Source organism: Capricornis sumatraensis, chromosome 10 (genome assembly GCF_032405125.1).
Source record: "Capricornis sumatraensis isolate serow.1 chromosome 10, serow.2, whole genome shotgun sequence".
Classification (NCBI taxonomy): domain Eukaryota; kingdom Metazoa; phylum Chordata; class Mammalia; order Artiodactyla; family Bovidae; genus Capricornis; species Capricornis sumatraensis.
In genome coordinates this window covers 102,876,872-102,903,323 of record NC_091078.1, presented here as the reverse complement: position 1 = coordinate 102,903,323, position 26,452 = coordinate 102,876,872, and the positions used below count along the sequence as shown (strand labels likewise).

The window sequence follows — 26,452 nt, the reverse complement described above, 5'->3', positions numbered from 1 at the left end:
CTCACAGAGGCCTCTAGCCTGAGGCTTGGTCCGGAGCCCACTCAAGGCCCGGCACACCTGTCAGGACCCTCTGCTCCCGAGAGCTCTGCCGCACCCCTCAGCCGCGTTCAGCCCCCTCGCTCCTCCTGAGCATCGGACTTCTGAGCCCTGGCCCACGCGGTCGCTTTTGTCCCAGCTGCTCTGCTCGTCTTCCTGCACATTCTCGTTTCCAGGGGCACGGTTCAGCCTGTTTCCAGCGCCACCTTCCCCTTGAAGCCTTCGTTGTTTCTTTTTTTGGCAATTAGTGGCATCTCTCACGTCAGCTGAATTTTCCCAGCGGGTTCTCCCTCCTCCTCTTACGGCCCGAGCTCTTTCTGCAGCCTTCCCCGTTCTGGAGCTGTGTGCCTGTTCCTGGCTGAAGGTCCCCTGCACCGCACACCCAGCAAGCAGGCCCTTTCCTCGTCCTCATGTTCGCAGGGGTCTGCGGGTGCAGTGCTGTGTGTGGGTGTGAGGGTGGGTGCTGGCTGCGTGGGCAGACAGGCAGGTGGCTGACAGGAGGCTGGTTGTCGGACCCTGGCCCCACTGTCCACGGTGCCCCTTGTCCGAGGCGTTGCCCCCTTAAGCCTCTGTGCTGTGCTTTTGCCGCTCTATTAATGGTTTTTTATTTTAATTCTATTTTTTAGAGTTAGTTATATGTATCAGATGAAGTCTTACGTTCCTTATTCTTGTTTGTAAACATCCTGAGAATTGACTCCTCGATGTTTCTTCAAGAAAACAAGAATCTGAATCAAGTTGCCTGGTTTTCATGTTTGACGTTTTGCTTGATTTGTGTGTTTCCTTTTTAGACTCTGGCTCTCCATGAAAGGGAGGGGCCCCCTCCAGAGCTTAGCACAGCGCCCTGGCACACAGCAGGGTCTCCGCACATGTGAACTGCACAGAGATGAACTGAGTCTCCTGTGCTCAACAGCCAAGGAGCCCTTGGGATCTCTGCCGCTGGGAGACTGTCCTCCGCGGGCACTACTGAAAGGGAGCTTTTAGCTGGGAGGAGAGTTAGGCTGGTGTGCTGAGCCAGAATTCCCTGCTGTGATCTTTTCCTCTTGGCCTTGAAATGGGAGGGACCCCTCTCCCCATTTCCTCTGTAGGCGCTCTGCTGGGGGCTGAGTCAGGCCTGGCTGCAGACAGCCCTGTGCCCCAGGGCTCTGCACAGACACTACATGCAGGGCACCATCTGGATGCCAGGTGGCCCGCCTGCCCCGACTCGGGGAGTGTGGGGTCCACTCTGCCACCCCTGACCGCCCCTCGCCCTCAGGACAGAGTGCCAGTCCGATGGCTGGAAGGCACACTGGTCTCTCGGGGTCCACACCTGGGCACACCCCGCGAGCTTCCCTGACTTCCTTCCATGCCCACAGCAACCACATGAATTGGAGTGAAGGGATTCCCACCTGACAGATGGAGAAACTGAGGCTCGGGAAGCGGAAGTGGCTTGCCCAGGGTTGCATGGCTAGGGGAGCTGGGCTTTGACCCAGAGTCTCCTGGCCCTCTTAGCTGTAGCAGTTCTCAACCCTTCCTGTTCCTTTGGGGAAAAAAACAACTATCAGGGATTCAGTTTTCTAGGACCTGTACCCAGAGATTCTGACCCACAGGCTGTGGGGTATGGCCCAGGAATCTGCATTTATAACAGACCAGGTGCCCCCGTGCGCCTTAGGAACGCTTCTCTACGTATCTGACTTTTCCTTAACTAGGGGCGTGAAGAAGTCACCTCCCCTTGGTCTGGTCCACTCCTGAGGGCAGGCAGTCTTGGGACCTGGCTGGCACGCCTGTGTTTATGTAAAGGGAGGGTGAGGGGAAGGGTCCCTTTGGGGACGGCCGGCCTGGACAGGGAGATGCAGGTCACACTGCCTGAGCATCTTGCTGTTGTCTCGGAGAGACTTGGTTTAAAACTTGGGCTACCGTTGTGCAGCCGTGTGGTCTGAGGTTCCCAGTTTCACGTCTCTGCCCCTCAGAGCCGATAGCCCTGCCGCTTCGGCTTGCTGGAGAGACTAAAAGTGTCTCCGAAGGGCTGGTGCAGAGCTGTGCCTGAATGCGCGTCTCCTAAATAGGCCACACTCCTGTCTCTGTGCCTTTGTTTGTGCCGGGGATTTTTTGTTTTTTGGTTTTCTTTCTGGAAAGTCTTTCCCCCACCCCTGCTCTTCCCTGGCTGCTGTTGGTCTGGTCCTTTGCGGTAACCCAGGACTGGCGCCTCATTACCTCCTAAGGTGTGTAAGGACGTCCCTATGTCTGGGTCTGGAGTAGCTGGGATACGACAGGTGTCAACCTCAGCCCAGGTTCCAAAGAAATTCTTCCTTAGCTCATGCAGACCGAGAGTTGGGGGTGGGTGGGGGAGTTGGTTTTGTCTTCCTTTTCTGTCACCTGTCCACAGACCCCTCGTGATGCCCTCACCCCACCCCAGGCCCTCTCCATGCTGAATGTTCTGAAGGCCGACAGCGGGTCCCCTGTCCGCCCTGTGGACCGGGGTGGACCACAGGAAAGGCGCCATCCAGCTGCGTTCCGAAGTCGTCCTCCACGTGCCGGCCCCGTCGGCTCCTAACTTATTTCACTCTGGGAAGCGTGGATTAAAAACTAGTGAAGTCAGTCACTTAGGGGTTGGAAGGGACTTCTGAGATGGGGACGTCCTGCCGCTCACTGGACGCTTCGTCCTCAGCCAGCCGGAGTTTGAGTACCGCCAGGGACAGGGTTCTCGTCATCCCCCCAAGGCTGTGGCATCATCGCACTTTTATCTGTTGGCTCCTCTTCGTGCTCACAGAGGCTCAGGAAGTTTCTCGGGCCCAGGGAGTGTGGCAGCAGGTGGTGCAGCTGGGATGAAGGTAGCGGGACTCCTGAGCCTAGGAGGTGAGAGGGTTTAGCACAACGGGTTCCCAGAGCCTGGAGTGGGGTTGCAAGGTCAGTTCAGTGCGGTTCAGTAGCTCAGTCGTGTCTGACTCTTTGCGACCCCGTGAACTGAAGGGCCTCCTTGTCCATCACCAACTCCCAGAGTTTACCCAAACCCATGTCCATTGAGTCAGTGATGCCATCCAACCGTCTCGTCCTCTGTCGTCTCCTCCTCCTGTGTTCAGTATTTCCCAGCTTCAGGGTCTTTTCCAATGAGTCAGTTCTTCGCATCAGGTGGCCAAAGTGTTGGAGTTTCAACTTCAGCATCAGTGATTCCAATGAATATTCAGGACTGATTTCCGTTAGGATGGGCTGGTTGGATCCTTTAGGGTGGACTGGTTACAAGGTGGACTTACCCAAATCAGCATGGCCGTGGCGGGCCCTGGCGCGGCGATCACCCTCCTGTCTTACAGTCGCTGCAGTTGGAACACTGCCTGGATGCGCTTCATGCTCAGATCCTGCAGAGCTGAACGGAATCCCCCAGCCCCTCCCTGACCAGGGACGGGACGAATCCAGAGTCTGGAGAGGGGCTGAGACTGAAGCTGGGGGCAGGGCGGTCCGGCAGGGAGAGGGGAGGGATGAAGGCTGAGGAGTTGGGATGAGGCTGGCTTTGGGGCTGGAAAAGAGCCTGGGGATTCCTTCAGTAAAGGGAAAGAAAGTGAAAGCGTTGGTCTCTCAGTCCTGCCCAACTGTGACCCCTGGACTGTAGGCGCCAGGCTCCTCTGTCCATGATTCTCCAGGCAAGAACACTGGAGTGGGTTGCCATGCCCTTCCCCAGGGGATCTTCCCGACCCAGGGATCGAACCTGGATCTCCTGCATTGGAGGCAGATTCTTTACCGTCTGAGCCACAAGGAAAGCCCGTAGAGTCTTTGGTGAAGGCGACTCTTACGAAAACGCTTCGCTGGTTGATGGCGCTTCCAGCTCGTTTCACAGAAGGCTTCTCACCTGAATCGCCCACGGGGGACAAACTCGTCATTGAACCGGGCTGTGTGGTTTGACCTTCACGTGGGAGAATATGTTTCGACTGGCTTGGGGGTAGAACCCCCCCACGGACAGCCCCCCACCACCACGGGGACCTGAAAGACGGGCCATGCCATCCCCAAGGGTTCTGTTTCCAGCTGGTTGCCTCTTTTCCAGCACGTTCTTTCATCCTGGGCCAGAATGGCCTGTGGGACGACGGTTTCCCTAGCCTTCCTTCCCCCTAGTCTCTGTCCCGGGCATATGAGGGGTGGGCGGTGCCAGCTGACACTGCAGCCCAGAACCTGTATTTCAGAGCAGTCACACGCACACGCGCATGTGCACGCGCACACACACGCACACACACAGACACACACAGACACACAGACACACACATAGACACAGACACACAGACACAGACACACAGACACACACACAGACACAGACACACACACACGCACGCACACACACACACGCACACACACGCACACACACACGCTGCACGGTTCATCGTTGCTTTCTGATACCAGGCCACAGGCCCCTAGAACTTCTCACATGGCACCCAGGGTTGCGGGGCTGATCCCAGGCCGGGACCCACCACTGCCGTCCGTCCGGGGAGCAGGTGTTGTCAAGCGTAGGGAGCGCTCTCAGCCCGGGCTGGGCACACGTGCTAGTCTCCGTTTCTGCTTTCTACTGTGGGTCCCCCGGGGCAGGTCGCTGGGGCTCTCTGGTCTCGTTTTCTCCTCTCCTCCCTGGAGGTGATGTTGCCCACCTCACAGGTTCGTGGGGAGTGTCCACTGAGGTGTTTGCAGACGGGAAAGTGCTGTGCAGACCGTAGCTGGGCAGTGAGGAAGTCCTGTGCAGCCTGTTTTTAAGGGATGGGGTATTAGAGTGAAGGGCGTCGCAGGTGGCTCACTGGTGAAGAATCTGCCTGCTGGTGCAGGAGACGACGAGAGACACAGCCGTCCCTGGGTCAGGAAGCTCCCCTGCAGGAAGAAATGGCAACCCACTCCAGTGTTCTTGCCTGGGAAATCCCATGGACCAGGGGAGCCTGGCGGGCTACGGTCGGTGGGGGTTGCCAAGAGTCAAACACAACAGAGCAACACATACACACGTTAGGTTGAAGCCTCGGTTTCATCGTCTGTGACGTGCGGTGTTAACACCCTCTCATGGGCCCGTCTCCAGAGGCCCTGGGAGGTCGCACGGGTCAGGGCTTGGCTGAGGGCTGGTACGCAGGAAGCTCTCAGTGTCGCTGTAACGTTAACTCTGTCCAGAAAGAATTTTCAGAGTTTATCATCAAAAGTGAGATATGGGGATGATCTGCTTGGGAATGCCAGCTTCTGCCTGAAACACCTAACACATTGATATGCTTTCCTGTCTCATTAGACCTCCCGACAACTCAGGAGGTGGGCAGAACAGGGGTTTTAATTGCCCTTTTCAGAGACGTAGAGCTGTTTGTGGCTCAGACAGTAAAGAATCTACCTGCAGTGCAGGAGATCTGGGTTCCATCGCTGGGTCAGAAAGATCCCCTGGAGGAGGGCATGGCAACCCCGCTCCAGTGTTCTTGCCTGGAGAATCCCATGGACGGAGGAGCCTGGCGGGCTGCAGTATCCTGGGGTCGCAAAGAGTCGGAAAGGACAGAGCAAGCAACTGACACTTTGGAGGACACTCCTCCTTTGGAGGAGAGGAGACTAAAGCACCGGGGAGGGGAGTGGCCCTGCCTCTGGGGAGCTGTAACCTGAAGATGTGGGCCTGTCCTGGACGGAGCGTTCAGTAAACACTTAAAACAGCAACAGTCACATAGCGACTACACCCCAGCTACTGTCCTGGGTACTGTATAAAATGTACATTGTACACGCAACTCACTGAAGACTCTGTTAGTTGCTCAGCCGTGTCTGACTCTCTGCAACCCCGTGGACTGTCGCCTTGCCGTGCACCTCTGTCTATGGGATTCTGTAAGCAAGAACACTGGAGTGGGTTGCCATTTCCTCCTCCAGGGGATCTTCCCGACCCAGGGATTGGCTCTACTGCATTGGCAAGCAGATTCTTCTTGATTAATTACATGTATTTATTTTTAATTGATGGATGATTGCTTTTCAGAGTTGGTTTGATTTCTGTCGCACAACAGCATGAATTAGCCGCAGGTATACATATGTCCCCTCCCTCTTGAACCACACCCCCTCCCTCTGTCTCCCACCCTTCTCGGTCGTTACAGCCCCGTTTGAGTCCCTGCGTCGAGCAGCAGATTCCCACTGTCTGGTTTACATATGGTAGTGTGTATGCTTCCACGCCGCTTCCTCTGTGCATCTCACCCTCTGCTTCCTCTCCCACCCCCTTGTCCATAAGTCTGTTCTCTACGTCTGTGTCTCCACTGCTGGCAGGCCGATTCTTCACCATCTGAGCCACCAGGGAAGCCCATGTCAGCTCACTGAATCCTCACCATGACTTGTTGAGATCGGCAATATTATTCTCCCCCATTTCACAGATGAGAAAACTGAGGCGGAGGTGGTTGCCTGGCGGGTAAGCAGCGGAGAACCAGGTTTTTGGAAACCCAGGCAGGCTGGCTTCAGACTCTGTGCTCCTGACCAGCGCCTTCACCTCTAGGACTGAACACGCGGCGTCATGGTGGAAGGGGCTGGTGTGGGGTGGGGGGACCCTGCGTGGCCCTGCAGACTTGCCCTGCCCCGCCTGCGCCAGGGGACCGTCGGACTGTCCAGCTCTCGCCAAGGGTGGCATTTCTCTTGGTGGCAGGGAAGGCCTGGGCTGTTGGAGGGGCCGGCTGGAGCCCCGGGCCAGCCATTGTGTGCTGGGCTTGCAGGCCGCCGGGTGTGGCCCCCCAACCCCCCAACACTGCCAGGCCCTCCCCCCAGAGGAAGTGCTGGTGTTTACAGGAAATGCAGGACAAGGCTGGGAGGTGGGTGGAGGGGGCCTGGAAGATGTGTCTTGGCCCGGCTGGTGGGGCTGAGGGCGGGGCTCCCCTCTGCACACCAAGGACGAGGCTTTTTGTTGTTGCTGAAGGGAAAGGTCCCACTTCCCGGGCAGCCCTGCCCCTCCCCGGCCTCTTTCCTCCAGGACGCCACACCCTGCCGGCCTCCCAAACCACCACCACCACCACCCCCACCACCCAACCCCCGCCGCCAGCCCACCCCTCCTCCCCAGGGAGGCTCCTGGGAGCAAGGGAAAAAAGAGCCCTGAGCTGGGCGGCAGCAGCGTCTGCCGCTAGTCCTGCTCTGGGCCTCACTTTCCCCACCTGTTAAGTGCGTGGCTTGCTGCAGCCCCAGCAAACCCACAGCAGTGCTCACGGCCCTGGTGCAGCCCAGCTGTGAGACGGAGGGTGGATGGGCCGGCCAGTCCCGTGACCCAGGGAGTGCAGGCTGGCCTCGCTTATGCTGCAGCAACGTGCCCCAGAAGTCTGTGCGTGTGGAGTTCTGTCAGAGTGCACCCGGGGAGCACGAGGTATTTCTCAAAGCCTGAGTAGGATTTGCCAAGGGGACCAGCATTCTCTGAGTCCGTGCCAGGCATCAGGTACTATCTTAGTGGCTTTTGCGTCCCCAGTTTCACCGTTCGAGAGACAGAGGTTCTGTTTGGGGCAGGAAGACCTGAATCTGAGTCTTGGGGCCGCCCTTTGCTCACCGTGTCACCCTGAGCAAACCCCCCAGCGTCTCGGAGCCTTAGTCTTCTCATCTGTGAAACGAGGGTAATGATAGCTGCCCGTTTCACCTCTTTCCATCCCACGGACTTGCCTGAGCCCCCGCCGCGCCGGCCCCCATCCAGGCCGTCTCCTCCTGCTGGTCTTCCCACGTGGCCAGGGTGAACTCCCCCAGCTGCCTGGGTCCTTCCCTGGCTAGAACCTCCTCTGGCTCCCATCCCTCCCGGGAGGCCGACTCCAGGGGCGTTTGCGAGCCCACTGCCGGCCAGCCCCTCCTCCCAGCCTTCCCCGCCGCAGCACACAGGTCCCACCACCTCTCCTCCAGTCCCTTCTGCAGAGCTCCCTTCCTGGGAGCTCTCCCCTAACTTTTGTTTTCCTCTCTGTCTCCTGTTCAACCTTGCGACTGGCTGGGGTCTCCCCTGGCCTGGAATCCTCCTGTGACCCTCCTCACTCACCTCCAAGCCCCCCCCACAGCTTAGGGCCCCTTGGCTGTGTTCACCCAGTCCAACTCTTTGCCACCCCACGGACTATACAGTCCATGGAATCCTCCAGGCCAGGATACTGGAGTGGGGAGCTTGGTGTTGGAGAAGACTCTTGAGAGTTGGACTGCAAGGAGATCCAGCCAGTCCATCCTAAAGGAGATCAGTCCTGAATATTCACTGGAAGGACTGATGCTGAAGCTGAAACTCCAATACTTTGGCCACCTGATGGGAAGAGCTGACTCACTGGAAAAGACCCTGATGCTGGGAAAGATTGAAGGCGGGAGGAGAAGGGGACGACAGGAGATGAGATGGTTGGATGGCATCACCGACTCGATGGACGTGAGTCTGAGTGAACTCTGGGAGTTGGTGATGGACAGGGAGGCCTGGCGTGCTGCGGTCCATGGGGTTGCAAAGAGTTGGGCACGACTCAGCAACTGAACTGAACCAAACTGTGTTCACAGCCCTCCGTGCCCTCTGCTGCGTGTCTGTCTGTGTTCTCGCTGGTGCCTCAGGGCAGAGAAGGGGCGTCTCCTCCCTGTTCTGTGTCCCCCGCACCAGGGGTGGGGTAGCCAGCCAGCACGCGTGACGTGTCAGGTGAGACGGGGCAGACAGCAGGCGCTCGGCCTGTAGGGAATTGCACTGCCCGTGCTGGGGGGCAGCTGTGACTGGGGATGCCCGCAGGTCCGTGTCTACTCACGGATGCACACTCTGCCTGGAGCTGCTTCCCCCAGGAGCCTGCTAAAACCAGCAGGTGGGTGGAGCACCTACCGTGTGCAGCGTTCAGCACTGGGAGCTGGTGAGGGAGGGGAAGCCTGTGCAGAGCTAAGGCCACAAGCAGTGAGGGGAGCTCGTGGGTGCTGGGCCATGTAGGGGGAGCAGGGCCTTGGCAGGCAGGTGGGGCCGGGCAGGGCAGATTCTGAAGCGTACGTAATTTGGGGAGTCTCTTTAAGATGAAGAATATATAACAAAGGATAGAAAATAATCTACAAAGCCATGAGAGGGACTCATGCAGGTGTGGGGCCTAAAGCTGAAGTCTCATTAGGTTCATGGTAGACCTGCTCAGTGGTCAAGGAAGGCTTCTGGAGGAGGAAATGAGCTCGCAGGTGGGAAGGCTTCTTGGAAGAGGGATGAAGTTGCACCTGGGAAGGCTTCCTGGAAGAGGGGGTGAGGTCACAGCTGGGAATGCTTCCTGGAGGTGGTGAGGTTGCAGCTGGGAAGGCTTCCTGGAGGAGGAGATGAGGTTGCAGCTGGGAAGGCTTCCTGGAAGAGGGGGTGAGGTCAGAGCTGGGAAGGCTTCCTGGAGGAGGAGATGAGGTTGCAGCTGGGAAGGCCTCCTGGAGGAGGTGAGGTTGCAGCTCGGAAGGCTTCCTGGAGGAGGAGGTGAGGTTGCAGCTGGGAAGGCTTCCTGGAAGAGGGGGTGAGGTCAGAGCTGGGCCTGGAGAGGAGAGTTCATCCACCTGGAGACTTCGCATTTCCCAGGCATCTGTCCTCAGCCAGTAGCTCTGCCCTCGAGAAGCAAGGGGCATTCACAGGCCTTTGGCAAAGCATGATATTTCTCTGGAGGTGCTCCTTCCCCACTGCGGGCAGAGGAGACCACAGATGAGTTGCGTGACGAGCGTGTGCGTGCTCAGGTGTCTGGGTCCAGGCCTGTTGCCTTACCTGGGTCACCCTCCCTTCCGGGTCTCAACCTTAGGGCGATGGTCTCTGTCTGGACCCCGTGTCCCCCATCCAGGCGTCTGGCTTCAACCACACTTGACCTGCGTGCTCACGTGTCGGGGCAGCCCTGCCTCCCGCCCGCCCGGTGCTGGCTGCCCTGCGGGCCCCGGTGTGTCCAGGCGCCTCTTGCACATTTCCACGTCTGTCTCGCTGGCACAGAGGGCAGTGGGCCCAGGTGCGGATCACCTCAGTGTGCTTCCGGGTGGGCGAGGCTGAGGGAGGGAGAAGTAGGCCTGGGGGAGTCATGTAGCCCCGCAGCGCCTCAGCATTCCCGGCTGCCGGAGGCGGGTGGCAGCGGGGCTCGTCCGCCTCCTGGCTCGGAGCCCCGGCCCGACCCCCTGGGCTGCTGCTTCTGGAGGAATTAGTGTAGGGGGCCAGTTACAGGGATGGGCTCTGAAGCCGGGGTCCCTGTGCTCAGGTGAGACCCCAGCTCTGCATGTGCCCCATCTCTGCTTCGCTCTCCATCTGTGAAATGGGCACCGCGGCACCTGCAGGATACGGTGCTGGAGAAGGGTCGTCAGGCGCCGGGCACGTCACCAGCACAGCACTCAGGATCGCTGGGCTCGGCCTCTCCTTACTGTCGCTGCCGCCGCCGTTATCATTGTCCCGCTGTGTCCACGTGGGGCCTCCCTGGTGGCTCGGTGGTAAAGAATCCGCCTGCAGTACAGGAGATGTGGGCTCCATCCCTGGGTCGGGAAGAGCCCCTGGAGGAGGAACTGGAAACGCTCTCCAGTATTCTTGCCTGGAAAATTCCACGGACAGGGGTGCCTGGCAGGCTACAGTCCACAGGGTCTCAAAGGGTCGGACACGACTGAGCGAGCACGCACACATGTCCAGATCCAGCCCACAGTGCAGGGCTGGGCTCTCCCAACCCCCACCTTCAGCCACACTCAAAGCAATATAACAGTCCGGCCGGGACTTCCCTGGTGAGCCGGTGGCACTCCACGCTCCCCTTGCTGGGGGCCTGGGTTCAATCCCTGGCCAGGGAACTGGATCCCACATGTACAGCTAAGACTGGGCACAGCCAAGTAAGTGAATAAAAATTTTTAAAAATTTAAGGATGGTCTAAATGGCACTGGCGGATGAGCCGGGCGTGGCTGTGTATGTGGCGGCGGCTGTGTTGCTGGGCGTGGGCTGTGCCACCATCCTGGTCACCTCGTTGGCCATGACGGCTGACCTCATCGTCCCTCACACGCACAGTGGAGCCTTCGTGTACGGCGCCATGAGCTTCTCAGACAAGGTGGCCAATGGGCTGGCAGTTATGGCCATCCAGAGCCTGCATCCCTGCTCCTTGGAGCTCTGCTGCAAAGCCTGTGTGGCTTTCTACCACTGGGTGATGGTGGTCGTGACAGGTGGTGTGGGCGTGGCCGCCACCCTGCCTCTGTGCAGTCTCCTGGTCTGGCCGATCCGCCTTCGGAAATGGGACCCTGGAGCCCAGCCCTGACCCTACCTCGTGGTCCCTTGCCCTTTGTAAATTAAGCTCAACTGTGAACATCTGATGCCCAGAGGTCTGGAGCAGCCCCTCTGCTCCCTCCCCTGTGTTGTCCTGTCTCTGCCTGGCTGTGGATGGAGGTCAGGATGGATGAGGTCCCAGCAGCTTATCCCTGCTGGGATAAGGGGAAGACACCGAGCTGGTGGGATTCTTGTGGTTTGGTGTACTCCAGTGGCTCAGAGGTTAAAGCGTCTGCCTGGAATGCGGGAAACCCGGGTTTGATCCTTGGGTTGGGAAGATCCCCTGGAGAAGGAAATGGCAACTCACTCCAGTACTCTTGCCTGGAGAATCCCACGGAGGGAGGAGCCTGGTAGGCTACAGTCCATGGGGTCGCAAAGAGTCGGACACGACTGAGCGGCTTCATTCACTTAATTAGCAGAATAGCGCGTCTGTGCACTAAGACTTGTCTGGCCGCCTCTCCTCTGGGCTCGGCCTGCCGTCTCGAGGGTATACTGTCCTTTGTTTTCCAAGTAAAACTCTGAGCTGTCAACGAGCTCCGTGGACAGTCATTCGACGCGAGCACCTGCTGTGCCATTCACGGAAGACACCGAAGTACACGGTGAGCCCCTGACTCCTGCCCTCGAAGAGCTGGTGGCGGGGAGGGGAGCTGGCTCAGGGGTGCAGATTTCCACCACAAACCCCTGTGACTGTGGACGAGAGCCCTCGCTGGAGAGGCAGAGAAGGCTTCCTGGAAGAGGTGGTGTGTGGCTGGACCGTAAGGGGCAAGGGGAGCAGGAGGCAGGAAGGAAGGAATTCTGGAACAGCCTCGAAAGAGGCGCAGAGATGGGGAGGGGCCGGGGCATGTGGGGGGCAGGGCGGTGGTGGTTTGGCTGCACGTGACAGCTCAGAACAGAAGAGATGAGCCAGGAATCACTGGGACAGACCCCCTCAGCTTCCCAGGGCACCTCTTTGGACACAAACTCACAGAACGTCATGGTGGTGGGGCCTGCAGAAGACCTCTGACTCCCTCGTGTCACAGATGAGGAAACTGAGGCCCAAGGAGAGGAAAGAGTCCACCCAGCAAGCTGGTGACAGAGGTGGGATTACCACCTGGGTCTGTAAGGGGTCGAGACATTCTGGCCTCTGGCTCAGACTGATTGTAGCGAATCCGCCTACCAGGCGCTGTGCTGAGCAGTCCACCTGCCTCATTCATACACATCGTCTCGTAAACCCTGGAGGGGGACGTGCTGTTAGCATCTCCATTTTACAGGTGAGGAAACTGAGGCATGTTAGGCTGCTGACCTCAGGGCATTGGGCTGACAAGTGGCAGAGCTGGGGCCTGACCTTGGGAGGTGGGATCCTAACGCTCGTGACCTTTAACGTTATCCTCTGCTGTGGCCCCAGAGATGGGTCTGGGGTCAGTGGTCCAAGGGGGCACCTGCCCACAGTGTGGCCGCTGCTGAGAGCCAGACACGCAGGACTCTTCACCCGTGTCCTCCCCGGCACGCCACGTTGCAGGAAGCAAAGACTGTTACCCGAAGCCAGAACCAGAGAGAACGTCACGCTGGCGAGACTGGGGCTCTGGCCTATGGTTTCTCTCCGTCGTTACCTCTTGATATCAGTCTGTCGTGTTACGAGGCCTCTGCAGAGCTCCAGAGGTAGTCACGTGTTCTCCCTGCACTTCTGAACCTCATTTGATTTTCTGTAAAGGAAGCCTTGGGAATCATACTTACATTTCTCTTTGAATAGGAATTACTGTAGTGTTTGTTTGGGTCAGGAAGAGGCTGAGCTGTGATCAAGGAGAACAGAATTCCTTGACAATCCCCGTAAACCGCTTCAAAGCCACTGCTGCTGGTAAGTCACTTCAGTCGTGTCTGACTCTGTGCGACCCCATAGACGGCAGCCCGCCAGGCTCCCCCGTCCCTGGGATTCTCCAGGCAAGAACACTGGAGTGGGTTGCCATATCCTTCTCCAGTTCATGAAAGTGAAAATGAAAGTGAAGTCGCTCAGTCGTGTCCGACTCTGTGCGACCCCATGGACTGCAGCCCACCAGGCTCCTCCATCCATGGGATTTTCCCGGCAAGAGTACTGGAGTGGGGTGCCATTGCCTTCTCCGTCAAAGCCACTAGGAAGGCTAAAATAACAAGGACGGACAGTAGCAAGGAGGGATGAGGACGTGAAGAAATCAGAACCCTCAGTGCTGGCAGTGGAGTGCAAGATGTTGTGCTAAAAATAGTCCAGCGGTTTTTCAAAATGTTAAACGTAGAGTTACCGTATGACCCAGCCGTTCCACACCTGGGTGTGCCAAAAGAAATGAAAACATACTCCCCAAAACTCTTAATGTGAATGCTCCTAGGAGCACTCTTCAGGCTAGCCGAGACGTGGGAACAGCCCAGGTGTCTCTTGAGGGATGGACGGACGGACAAGCTGAATGTGGCACAGCCGTGCCGTGGAGTGTCAGTGGCCCTTGAACAGAGTGCAGTGCTGGAACGTGGCCCTTGAGCACACTGAAGTAATAGAGAAGCCAGACACAAAAGGACAAATGATGACTTGACTATGAGTCCATTCTATGAAATGTTTAGAATAGGCAGAGCCCTGGGCTTCCCTGGTGACTCAGTGGTAAAGAATCTGCCTGCAGTGCAGGAGACTCGGGTTCGATCCCTGGGGCAGGAAGACTCCCTCAAGATGGAAATGGCAACTCCAGTATTGTTGCCTGGAGAAGTCCGTGGACAGAGGAGCCTGGCGGGCTACAGTCCAGGGGGCTGCAAAGAGTCGGACACGACTGAGCAACTAACACTGCTACTGCTGGAGACAGAAAGTGAGTTAGTGGTTGCCAGAGGTTGTGGAGGGAGAGGAATGTGGCTGATTGCTAAATGGTACATGGTTTCGTTTGGGGTTGATGAGAAATTTCTAAATTAGATAGTGGTGATGGCTGCACAGCTCTGTGTCTATACTAAAAAGCGCTGGATTGTACCCTTTAAAAGGATAAACCTCCTGGTATGTGAATTACATGTCAATAAACCTGTTATAACAAGAAAACAAATCCCTATAAAACCCTGAGGCGTGCGTGCTTGAGGAAGAGGGGTGTGGCTATTGGAGGATGGAGAGCAAGGATGCACTTCTGTTTCTACTTAGTGCAAGATGGAAATTGAACTTTCAGAAAAGCCTCTCCTTCAATCATGTTTCTGGGAAGCATTACGAGCACTCTCCCTTGGCTGACCCCGGGTTTGGACCGCGGTCCCTCCAGAGGGAGCGAAGCAGAGGCTCATGCCAGGAGAAGACTGCAGGCGGCAGCTGCTCTCAGAGCCTGGCCCCCCTGCCCCCCAACCAGGCCATCAAGTGCACACAGTCACCCGTTTTCACAGCTGCGGGTGTCTGCTCCCCCATTTTACAGATGCACTAACTGAGGCCCACCAGCATAGCCATGCAACAGGTCAGCAGTGAAGGCAGGACTCTCAGGTCTCTGAGCCCCTCCATTTTACAGATGCACTAACTGAGGCCCACCAGCATAGCCATGCTACAGGTCAGCAGTGAAGGCAGGACTCTCAGGTCTCTGAGCCCCTCCATTTTACAGATGCACTAACTGAGGCCCACCAGCATAGCCATGCAACAGGTCAGCAGTGAAGGCAGGACTCTCAGGTCTCTGAGCCCCATCCTCCTGCATGGTTTCCAGTGCCTGAGATTCAGAGCCCCCAGTGCAGGTGATATGTGTATCTAGGAAAACTTCCTGAGCCTTTGAAGAAGGGGGACTGGTGAGGGGTCAGGTTTGAGTGACCAGGAAATAATCAGGGCAGAAGATGTGTCCCGGAGAAGTTCTGGAGGGATGTTTGAGTGAACTCTGAAGGTGCTGAGATCAGAGAGTTAGACTCGGGTCTGAGGATTTGGAAATCCCTGGTTTTGCACCCAGCCCCCTCCCCCATCCGCTTCTAAGCTCTTCCAGCCACCCCGCTAATGAGGATAGTCATATTTGCCGAGTCCGTCATCCTGTCTCCTGCATCTCAAACTTTCCAGCTCCCAGAGATCGCAGTGCCGAAGCCCCTGCACCCCCGCCAAGCTGGAGAGCTCCAGGAAGGTTCCAGCCTATCTCAGAGGAGCCAGGGGCCGTGACATCTGCAATCTGGCCTCCTCCCACATGTCACTGCACCAGCGGTGGCAGAGCGAGGGCCCTAGGCGCCCGTGAGAGGCTCCCGCAGGGGACAGCCTTCCCGCTGTCAGTGAGTGTCACACCGGGTGGGATTTAACGGGCAGAGCCCGACCGCCCTGGGCCAGCTTACAAAGCGCTCGTCCCCCCCGCATGGGTGCTCGTGTCCTTTTACGACTCCAGGCTGCTGGAAAGGACTGTGCTCATTTGGAGGGTCGTTTAGGGTAACAAGCTCTGAGCAGCTTTAATTTATGTTCCCTTTAAAGCACAAGTCGGCCCAGGGGGAGGACACAGCCCTGTGGAGACTAGTCTGGGGGATTTAAAACTTGGCCCTTCTGCAGGCTGGCCGAAAGGGACATATTAAGGTCGCATCCTGTTCTCCCTGAAGCCCACAGTGAACCTAGACAGTCATCCCCACTGCGGCTTAGAGACAGAGAGGCCTGGCTTGAGGTCACAGCGCCTCTCCTTGATCTGATGCCGAAGTTCTAGGCCATTTGGTCTCGAAACCGACACTGCTGACCACGTGGCATTTTTGTCCGGTTTCCCAGCATGTGTCATTACCCTTGATTTGCAGATTAAAAAAAAACAAAAAACGGGCATGGAAAGTTGCAGTAACTTGCTTGAAGTGGTAGAGCTGGGATTCAAACCAGGCAGGCTGACCTTTGGACCCGTCCTCTCAGCCGGTACTTTGCACTGTACTGTGGTCACCCCTGATTCCTTCCTGGGCTTGCTCTTTGAAGTAGGCGCTGCTTTATCTTTGGTGAGCCAGTGAGTGCGGGAATGGAAGGGTGGGTGGTTGGGTTGGATGGATAGAAGAATCGCCGGGTGGGTGGGTGGGTGGCGGGATGGCTGAGCGGGTGGGCAGTTGGACAGATAAATGGGTAGGCGAGTGGCTGGATGGAGGGCTGGGGGCACTGGTGGAGAGAGGGAGGGAGGGAGGGGTGAGTGGCCATACGGCCAATGGGTGAAAAGCGTGTGGATGGGTGACTGAGTAGATGGGAGCCTTGCGTTAGGAGCGTGGAATCTCAGCCACTGGGCCGTCAGGGAAGTCCCCCTCGTTAGGGTTGCGCATTTTGACTGGAGAGGCCATGGAACAGACCGTGTGTGTTTGTTTACCACTGTGCTACCAGTACCTACAGTACAGAGTCTGAATGGCCAAAAACCAAACAGATAGGAACCAGATAGCTGAAAATACAGGCCTTGCAGCCTTCCTCAGGGCATACTGTGCAAAGGACCTGTCTCACAGGTTCATGTTGATTGACTGGGGAAATGGTTTTTCCAGTGGTCATGTATGGATATGACAGTTGGACTGTAAAGAAAGCTGAGCAACGAAGAATTGATGCTTTTGAGCTGTGGTGCTGGAGAAGACTCTTGAGAGTCCCTTGGACTGCAAGGAGATCCAACCAGTCCATCCTAAAGGAGATCAGTCCTGGGTGTTCATTGGAAGGACTGATGCTGAAGCTGAAACTCTAATACTTTGGCCACCTGATGCAAAGAGTTGACTCATTGGAAAAGACTCTGATGCTGGGAGGGATTGGGGGCAGGAGGAGAAGGGGACGACAGAGGATAAGATGGTTGGATGGCATCACTGACTCAATGCACATGAGTTTGATTGAACTCCGGGAGTTGGTGATGGGCAGGGAGGCTTGGCGTGCTGCGGTTCATGAGATCACAAAGATTTGGACACGACTGAGCGACTGAACTGAACTGAACTGGGGAAATGGATGAACCCTCTGTGAGGGTTCCCATTCTGTCCCCCTAGGGAGGAAGTGATTACTCACCAAGGACATGAGCTTTCCAGGGCGTGTCGGAGCATTTGGGCAGAAGTTATTAAGAAAGCATGTCTTGGAGGTGTTTTTCTTCCCCTGGATTTGAAGATCAGCTGGTAGCAAATATCAAAAGTGCGTAGACGCAGTTCTGTTGACACCAGTGGTCCTAGACTATTTTGATTTGCTTATTCAACTAATGAGTCCAGTCTAAGATAGGGTCTGCCACTAAGGCTTCCATTGACTGTCAAGGCGGGGGATTACAGTCACTTTTTTATGTTGTGAAAGCGTGTTTTTCATGGCAGTTTGCCTCTGTCTGTTGTGCTCACAGCCCCTCAGTAGGACGGTGAAATTAATGAGCCAGAATATCATGAGAGCACCCCAGCCCTTGTCTCCTGACTCCCCTCTTAGATCGTTCTAGAACACAAAAGTGAGAGGAAGAAGTCGATTAAAGAGAGCCCGGGACACGTTTCTAGCCAGAAGCTGAGGTTGGCTTGAGGACAGATGGTGGATCCGCGCTCACTGGGTTTGTCTCTGAAGGTTTGTGCACCTTCAGGGGAGGGCAAAGGCATTGTCGTCAAACACGTCATAGATGAATAATCGTGTGGTTTATTTTAAAGTGTTAGAAGAATACGTACTGTGACTTCATGGGTGTTATCAGGATGAGGTCAGAATAGAAGCAGATGCTAAAGACAAGCTGACTTTAGTCAGCAGTTGGTCCAGAATGGAGCAGCCGTGCTCAGCCAAGCCAAGCTGGGGAGGAGGAGAGCCGCGGCTCCCCTTCATTGAGTTGTTACGTGCCAGGCACTGTTGTGAGTGTCTTGCAGTATAATTCATTGACCCCTCCCAGCAGCTGAATGAGTTGGGCACTGCTGAGGCTTAGAAAGGTAATATCATACCTGGCCAGGATTTGAACCCAGACAGCCCCACCTGGGAGTTGTGCTAAGTCGCTCAGTCGTGTCTGACTCTGTGAACCCATGGACTGCAGCCCGCCAGGCTCCTCTGTTCATGGGGATTCTCCTGCTGCTGCTCCAAAAGGAAGTAAAAAGAGCACAGAGAACAAAAGCCCATTTGCCCTTGCAGCCTGAGAGTCAGCTGCACACAGTGGTGCCCTGAGGGAACCCACCTGGGCCTCTCTTTTCATGTCTGTTAAATGGGATCAAATGTAGCCAGAGGCCATGTGTATTGGCCCCCTTTTGCCATGTGACCTTGAGCCAGCCCCTCCCCATCTCTGGAGTTTTGGGCATCCATGAGCTCTCTCCCCAGTGTCTGCTGCAAGGAGTCCATCCCTTACCTGGCTTGAGGCAGAGCCCCCCAAGTTCCTGGGTACCTGGCAGTGTCCGATGCTGGGCAGACTTCACGGCAGCATCGGGCGCCAGGACGCCCAGCTTCCCGCGCCCCCGGGTAGCAGAGCTTCACCCAGCAGGCAAATGCCAGCAGCACTGGACTGCCCTGAGCAGATTCAGCAGGAGGGTGGCAGGGTCAGAGGGGGTCTGAGATGGTCCTTCTGGCCGCCGGGGTAAGAGATGGGAGGGCAGCCCCAGGGAAGGGGCACCAACTGGAAGCGAGTGTTACAGAACAGAACTCCAGGCAAGCGATGGCTTGGGCTCCGAGGCTGCGACAGAGGGGCCAGCGGAGTCGGGAGGGGCCCGTGTGAGGGTGAACCTGGAAGACGTTTCGTGTTCAGGCCCGAGATGTTCAGGGTTCCGACTCGCTGCCCGGAGGATGGAGGCAATACTGGCCTTGTGGAATGAGTTGGGAAGTGTTCCCTCCCCAACTTTGGGGGGAAACATCGAGAATGATTGGCGCTCATTCTTCCTTGACTGTTTGGCAGAGTTCATCATTGCAGTTTTGTAATCGCCCATGTGTGACCTTTATTTCTCCCTGTGAGTTTGTGGTTCTGTCTAGCGCCCTTTCACCTCACTTTGCAGGACTCCCTCGAATGCTCCCTGCAGCTCAGATTCTGTTGTCACAAGCTGCTGCAGGCTTACTTAGGAATGTCTTAACGTCCAGCTCAGTGCTGAAGGACAGTTGTGTGGAATTCAGGGTTGATTCTTAGCGGACAGGTTTTTTTCTTGAAGCATTTTGAATATATTGGCCCTCTACCTTGTATCCTCCAAATTCTGATAAGAAATCTTCTAATGATCTTAATGAGATTCCATGCATGTTACAGGAAACCCCAAATGAACTTTTGGGCCATCCATTATTTTGAAAAAGAGAAAGGCAGAGCTGTGGCCAGAAGGGCGGGCAGTGGGATAGCTGAGCAGGTCCTCAGGGCTATGCCTCCGCACACAGATTCATAACTGTAAGCCCACACTACACACACACACACACACACACACACACAGACACACGGCTCCAGCCTGGGTCAGGGCTGTGTCTCTGTACAGTCAGATGCATGACTGTAAGCCCACACTACACACACACACACACACACACACACACACACACGCGGCACCAGGAGTCCAGGCAAGAACAGGCCACTTCTCCCTGATCTTTCTGGCTCTTGGCCCCCATGTGGACCAGAGGACATGGGTCCTTCTCGTGGCAGACCTGGAGAGAGGTGTGCGTGGTCTTCCTGGTGCCAGGAATAGCCTCTCCTTGCACCGCGCCTAACACGCATGTCCTCCCCTGATGTACCCTCCAGGCCATGCTTCCCCCTACGTGGACCAGGCCTGGGGCAGGGGGTCCTGAGCCTGCCCATTGAAGGCCTGAAGACGCCTTCCTCATGGCCGCTTCTCATCCATCCATCCATCATTCCCAGAGGGCAGGAATCAGTATTGATACACATTTAACAAGATGCTTGAATTTTTAGTATGAAGAGAGATTCTATGAGAAGTCGTCTGGGACCACGTTGCCAAAGGCAGGAGGGAGCCGTTGAAGGTCCTTGAGCAGGAGCTGAGATGTGGCCTGGTTTGTCTTGTCAGTCACTCTGCTGTGTAGAGAGAGGCTGGGAGCAAGGAGGCTGCTGTGATGGTGCCAGTCCATCAGGCTCCTCCGTCCCTGGCATTCTCCAGGCAAGAATACCGGCATGGGTTGCTGTTCCCTTCTCCAGGGGATCTTCCCGACCCAGGGATCGAGCCCGGGTCTCCTTGCAGCTAATGGGGAGAGAGGTCTGTCTTGAACAGCACGTGTACAGGTCCTGGGGCAGTGAAGAGCTTGGAATGTCCAGTGAACCAGAACAGACTGGCAGGGTTGGGGCAGGAAGGAGGTCCTGCCTGGTCTTACCCGTCTCTGGGTCCCTGTGGAGACGCAGAGCACTCGGTAACGGCTCGTGGTGTTAGCAGGGCCCTGGCCGGTTCACTGTCCCTTGGCCAGACTGGCAGCTCTGACCCTGCCTCTCTGCTGTGTCCCCAGCGCCTACACCGAGCCCTACAAGGTCTGTCCCATCTCGGCCGTGGCCCCCAAGGAGGACCTCACGTCGGATGAAGAGCGCGGAAGCTCAGAAGAGGAGGAGGACAGCGCTGCGAGAGACCCTAGCCTCCCCCACAAGGTAGGCGGGTGGCCAGTGGGATGTGGGGGTCAGAGACGCGAAGGTGGAGGGAAGGCCCACTCCCTCCCGTCTCCGGGCGGAGGGAGCTGTTTGCAGACAGCTGAGACCTGGCTGGACGCAGAGGCCGAGTCTCGTTCGGCACTGCTGCCTGAAGACACGCGGTAGACGGGGGCCACGGGATGCTGCGGGGATGACTGCTCACGTCCGCCTGGGTCCCCGGAGCCTGGGGCTTCCAGAACCTCGGTCGGGGGGGACGTGGGATAGAACTGCCTGACTTGAATCAAGGCAGGGCTTCCCTGGTGGCTCAGATGGTGAAGAATCTGCCTGCCAGGCAGGAGACCGGGGTTCCGTCCCTGGGTCTGGTCGATCCCCTCGAGAAGGGCAAGGCAACCCCCTCCAGTATTCTTGCCTGGAGAATCCCCACGGACAGAGGAGCCTGGCGGGCTACAGTCCACGGGGTCACAAAGAATCAGACACGACTGAGTGACTGAGCACACAAGGGCTAGATTCCAGTGACCTCGGGGCCCTGGGCCTCAGTTTCCTCATCTGTCAAGTGGGAATTGTGAGGGTGCGATGAGCTAGGCGTGTGAGCGAGTCTCATGAAGATGCCCTTGCTCCCTACCGTGATGCTGGAGTGAGGGGTGAGGGGGCGGGAGGGGCTGAGAGAAAGTGAACCAGAAAGTGTTAGTTACTCAGTCGTGTCCCACTCTTTGAGACTCCATGGACTGTAGCCTGCCAGGCTCCCCTGTCCGTGGGATTCTCCAGGCAAGAATACGGGAGTGGGTTGTCTTGCCCTCCTCCAGGGGATCTTCCCAGCCCAGGGACTGAACCTGGGTGCCCTGCATTGCAGGCAGATTCTTCACCATCTGAGCCACCACGGAAGCTCTGGAGGTGGACGGTGAGGTGAGGCCGAGGTCACAGTTGAGGCCCAGACCTTGTTATCAGGCCTCAGGCCTTGTTCGTGGTGGTGGTCACATCGGCTCGCCATCTGGTGCTGGGGTGAGCCCACGCCTCTCGCTGTTCCCGACCAAGTCTCCGTCCTTTCACGCACTTCCAGGACACACGGGCTGTTTTCCCGTGTTCAGGTTTGCAGAAACTATCGGAGCCGAAGAACTTGACCACGGCCACACCGCTGTTAGTGGTGTCCCCCAGGCGACATCACGAGGTGCTGGGGCCCAGCAGTTTAGACCAGGGTGACACCCACCGCCGGGCCGCCTGAGACCAGCCTGGGGTTGTCCCTTCATCTCCTGGGCGCCCTCCCATCTGCCGGGGAGAAGGAGCCCGAACGCCTCCCTGGGCACCTGTTCCTCTCTGTCCCCCACCCCGGGCAGGCGTCTTCCCCTCCCAGCCCAGGTGAGGTGGCCCACTCTGACCACAGGCTCTTCCTCTGGGAGCGCCGGCCCAGGTGCCTGGCGCTTACCGAGCACGAATTTCATTTTCTCTGGTGCATTTGGTTTCTTTTAGAAGTTTGCTCACCTGTCTGCCCGGTGCTGCGAGGATGCCCAAGGGTCAGGACCAGGGTCAGGGGCTTCCCCGCCCGCTCGGCCGTGGTCCCCTCCCCTTCCCTCCTCTCCCTGCTCCTCACTCTCTGGGCAGCGAGCTGTGCGCGGGGCACCCAGCGCTCCCAAGTCCGCTCTCTCTTTCATTCCTTACGACAGTGCTGAAGCCGGTGGCACTTCCCCTGCTCTGCAGTCCAGGACACAGAGGCTCAGACAGGTTAAGTCACTTGCGCGAGGACACACTGCACGTGATTGAAGGGGCTGGAAACAGCGCTGACTCCAAACCCATTCTTGTCTGCTTGTTTCTCTGCTGCGATCCTGGTGGCCTTCTCTTCCTCTCCGCTTCCTCCCCTCCCTCCGGGAGGAGCTCTTGGCTTGGGGAGGGGTGGGCATGTGGGGAAGGGAGGTAAGCTCTGACTCTGGCCCTTCTGGGCATCGCTGGGGTTGTGGAGCCTGGGAGCAGAGCGCCCTCACTGTCCTTGGGGGTCAGCCCTCACTCTGACGCTGGGGCTGGGGCTGGGTCCCGCAGAGCTGAGGGACTGAGAAAACAGTGGGGCCCCCCACGTGCAGTTCTGTGTACCCCGTGGTGGTTCCCAACCTTCCCCTGGGACCACCTGCGTCTCCCCGCTCCCGCTGTGTTGCCGGCCACTTTCCACCATGAGAAGGACTGTCCCGTCGTTTCTGAGCGCCCAGAGGGAGACGTGGCAGGCCAGACCCCCCAGGCTGGTCCGTCCACTCTCGGGAGCCCAGCTTCCTCACCTGCCAAACAGACTGTGCGCCCCCCACCAGCCTGCTCCCCGCCCTGACTTCCTCCCTGTGAGGCCTTTGTGATGCTGCAGGGGTGCAGGCCCCTGTGGACATCAGGTCTTCATCACCTGGAGCGTGCTCTGCTGGGGGGTCCTCGTCACATCTGAGATCCCCACAGGTGAGGGCTCAGTACCCCAGGGGGTGCTCATTCCCGGCCCCCGGGCCTCACCGAGGTACCTGGTACGCAGTCGGCTGTGTGTCCTTCCTCACCTTCTCCCCTGTATTCCACCGACATACATCGTTCATTAAGCGTCGGAAATGGACGAGATGGATGACATTATTTGTGGAGCTGTGATTTTTTTTTTTCCACCGTAAACCATATCAAGCTCTGAGAAACAGGGCCGATCACTTGGTGGGTTTCATTCACTGGGATCTGAGACGTTGCCCCGTGTCCGTGCAGGGAGCTCTCGCTCGTTTTTTCCGTGCCCAACTCTTCCAGTGTCTGGGTGTGCTGTCGTTTTTCGGCCCTCCCCTCGCTGAGGGGCATTTGGAGTGTCTCTGGTGTTTCAATAACTTATTTATTCATTTGCCCACAGGATCCCTGCCTTCATTGTAGCGTGCAGGGTCTTTTAGTTGAGGCAGGCAAACTTTTAGTTGCAGTACGTGGGAGCTCCTTCCCTGACCGGGGATCGAACCCCCCAGGCCCCCTGCATTGGGAGCTCGGAGTCTTAGCCTCCTCTGCTCTGTGGACAACACTGCAGGGCACCCATTCATAGCCCTCCTCACACACACATATTTTCCTGCGGGTGGATCCTGGGAAAGGGCAGAGCCGAGAGCAGGCCGGTTTCAATCAGTGTCTGTACCTCCTGATCAAGCCCCCACCATAGGCTGTTGCAGGGCGCTCCCTGGCAGTCCTGGGGGGTGAGGGCCCCTCGACCACTGGGAGGTTGCTAGATGGAGCAATCTTTCCTGGGGTGGGGAGGTGGAACATTCACTTCTTATTCTTCCGTCTTCCATCCTCTCTGAAAATTCTGCCTCTCTGAAGAGCAGACCTCACCTCTCTGGGCCCCTGTTGCGTCCTGGGGGCAAGGGGACCCAGATTTCCACTCCAGCCGTCTCAAAGGGGCAGTGCTGGACTGGGATGGCCTCCCCTGGACCCTGGGCGTGTGTGGGGATATGGTGGTGAGCCCCACCCTTCCTCCAGGGTGATACGGTTTACGTAACAATAAATAAAAAGTGCTGAGCCCCACCCACCCTTCCCAGATGTTCCCGGCGGGAGGGGAGAGATTTTTGCAGCAGGACAGGAAGCTGAGCCCAGCTGGTCCACCCACCTGTCTGACCTCTCTCGCTCCCACTCGAGGACAGACAAAGGGTGTGGGTTGAAGGCAAGAGGGGGCAAAAAAAGAGAATCGAGACGGACCTAAAAATAGATCTAGCAATGAAAGGAGGCATTCACAAGCTGGCTGGCCAGTTCCCCTCCCGACAGTGTGCCCGGTTTTCAAGCTAACGGGGACTCTTGGGGCAACAAACCAGCTCCCCCGAGATCAGCCCATGAGTTGGTGGCCCCTCGGGTTACCTCCTCCCTGGCCGGAGTCCCGTTGTCACCAAGGATGTTGTTTTCTTGGAGAGGTCCATGCCTGAGCCCAGCCCCGTCCTCTGGAGCAGACCCGTCCTGCCTACCCACCCTCTCTGGTTCCTGCCCAGGCAGGACGCCCCCTCTCGGCTGCACCCAGAGGCCCAGGGGCCCGGCCCGGCTTCCATGCTGGCCTCCTGCCCCCAGCTTTGCACCTGTGACCTCGCCCTGACCGTCTGTCGGGGTTAAAGGATCCGCTTGAACCCTGGTCACCTCCACGGGGCCAGCCCCCAACCTGTGTTAATGTCACCATGCACCTTCTCCACGCCGCAGACCCTGAACCCTGCGTTCCGGCGCGTGTTGGCTCCACTGCAGACGCGCTCCTGTGGGCCTGGGAGGCCGGGCCTCACCTGCCGTAGCTTCTTCCCCTGCAGCCAGCCCACCTTCCCAGAAAACCGTCTCCTTTCGGATGAGAGCTCCCTCCTGTCCGCACCTCTTCTCTCTGTGACCTCACCCAGTTCCACCCGGCCCTCCTCTTCTTCAGCAGTTGTATTTCTTTGTCAGTTATTTACTGAGCACCTACTGTGTGCCAGGCACCCCTCTAAGGGCTGAAGAAACAGCAGCCACAGGTCAGACCAGGTGTCTCCTGGCTTTGCTGGAGTGCACCTTCTAGAAGGTGATGAGCGGTCGTCCAGAAAACTCCCTGAGATGGGTTGCGGTGGTGAAAGCGCTATGGACAACGCAAACCACAGAGGCGGGGGACGGCACGGGGGGAGAGGAGAGACGGGAAACTTGCGGAGGCTGGAGGAGGCTTTTCTTTTTTTTTTAAAGTTTCATTGAAGGACTTCCCTGGCAGTCCAGTGGCTAAGACGCCATGCTCCCAACGCAGGAGGCCTGGGTTCGATCCCTCGTCAGGGAACTAGATCTCACATGCTGCAACTCAAGATCCCACATGCTGCACTGAAGATAGAAGGCCCCATGTGCCGCTGCTGAGGCCTGGCACAGCAAAAACAAAAAAAAAAGGGGGGGGGTTTAAAATGCACATAGCGTAAAGTCTTCCACCTTGACCGTTTTTAAGTGTACGGTTCAGTAGCGCCAAGAGCATTCACATTGTTGGGCAACCATCCCTACTGTCTATCTCCAGAACTTTTTCATCTTCCCAGACTGAGAGTCAGCATGTCTTACAGAGCAACGCCCCGCCCTGCCCCAGCCTCTGGCACGCCCCATTCTACTCTCTGCTTCTGTGATGGTGATCACTCTAGACACCACCACTGTGCCGACTCTCAGGGTGTCTGTTGCTGTGTGTCTGGTTTATTTCACCTGGCAGAATGCCTTCCGGGTTCATCCATGTTGTCACACGTGTCAGGATTTCCTTCCTTGGAAGGCTGGATGATATTCCATGACGTGTTCATGTCACATGTTGTCAGTTCATCCGTCCACGGATGCTTGCGTTGCCTCCACTTCCCCGCTGCTGTGAGTCACGTTGCTGTGAACTTGGGTGTGCGATTCTCTCTTTAAGACATCGCTTTCAATTCTTTAGTGTATGTACCCAGAAAATGGGAAGGTCTGGGGACAGCCCTGTGGTCAGGGAGCCACAGTGCAGAGGTGGGAGGTGGGAGTGAGCCCAGGAGGTCAGCCTCGGGGGGCAGAGGAGGAGGAAGTGGGCTGGACAGGTTCTGCAGGCCTTTGCTCCGCCCACAGGCAGGCTCCTCCCACTTCCCCGCCCCCCTCACTGTGGTCCCCGGCTCTGCACACTGTCCACCTCGGACACCGAGCCTCCGCTCTGGCGGTCTCCCTGCCACAGGAGCTGCCTCAGCGTCTCTGGCTCTGTCTTCTCCTCGCTCTCCCCCTGCTTCCCTGGCCGACCTCTCTGCTGGCGGCTCCATGGAGGTGTTGATTTCCTGGGGCTCCTCCAGCCCCACTCTCCTCCCGGTCCTCTGCTCCGGCAGCCGCTGGCGGGCCAGTGGCCAGCCCTCCTCAGGTGTGTCCTCGGAGCTGACCTTCCACCTTTACCCTCACATTCCAGCTGCCACCTGCTTTAAGGGGCCCTTCTCGGAAGCCCTGCAGACACCTCAGACTCGGCACATCC

The 26,452-nt window shown here is 57.4% G+C and overlaps 1 protein-coding gene across 1 annotated transcript in view; it reads left to right on the top strand.

Annotated features, from left to right (window-relative positions):
• The window catches only part of FGD5 (FYVE, RhoGEF and PH domain containing 5), a 119,308-nt gene that overhangs the window by 37,409 nt on the left and 55,447 nt on the right, over positions 1–26,452 (top strand). Inside the window, exon 3 of the mRNA XM_068981912.1 lies at positions 20,409–20,544. Within this exon, the coding sequence (XP_068838013.1) occupies positions 20,409–20,544 (136 nt within the window). The remainder of the gene's footprint in view (positions 1–20,408; positions 20,545–26,452) is intronic.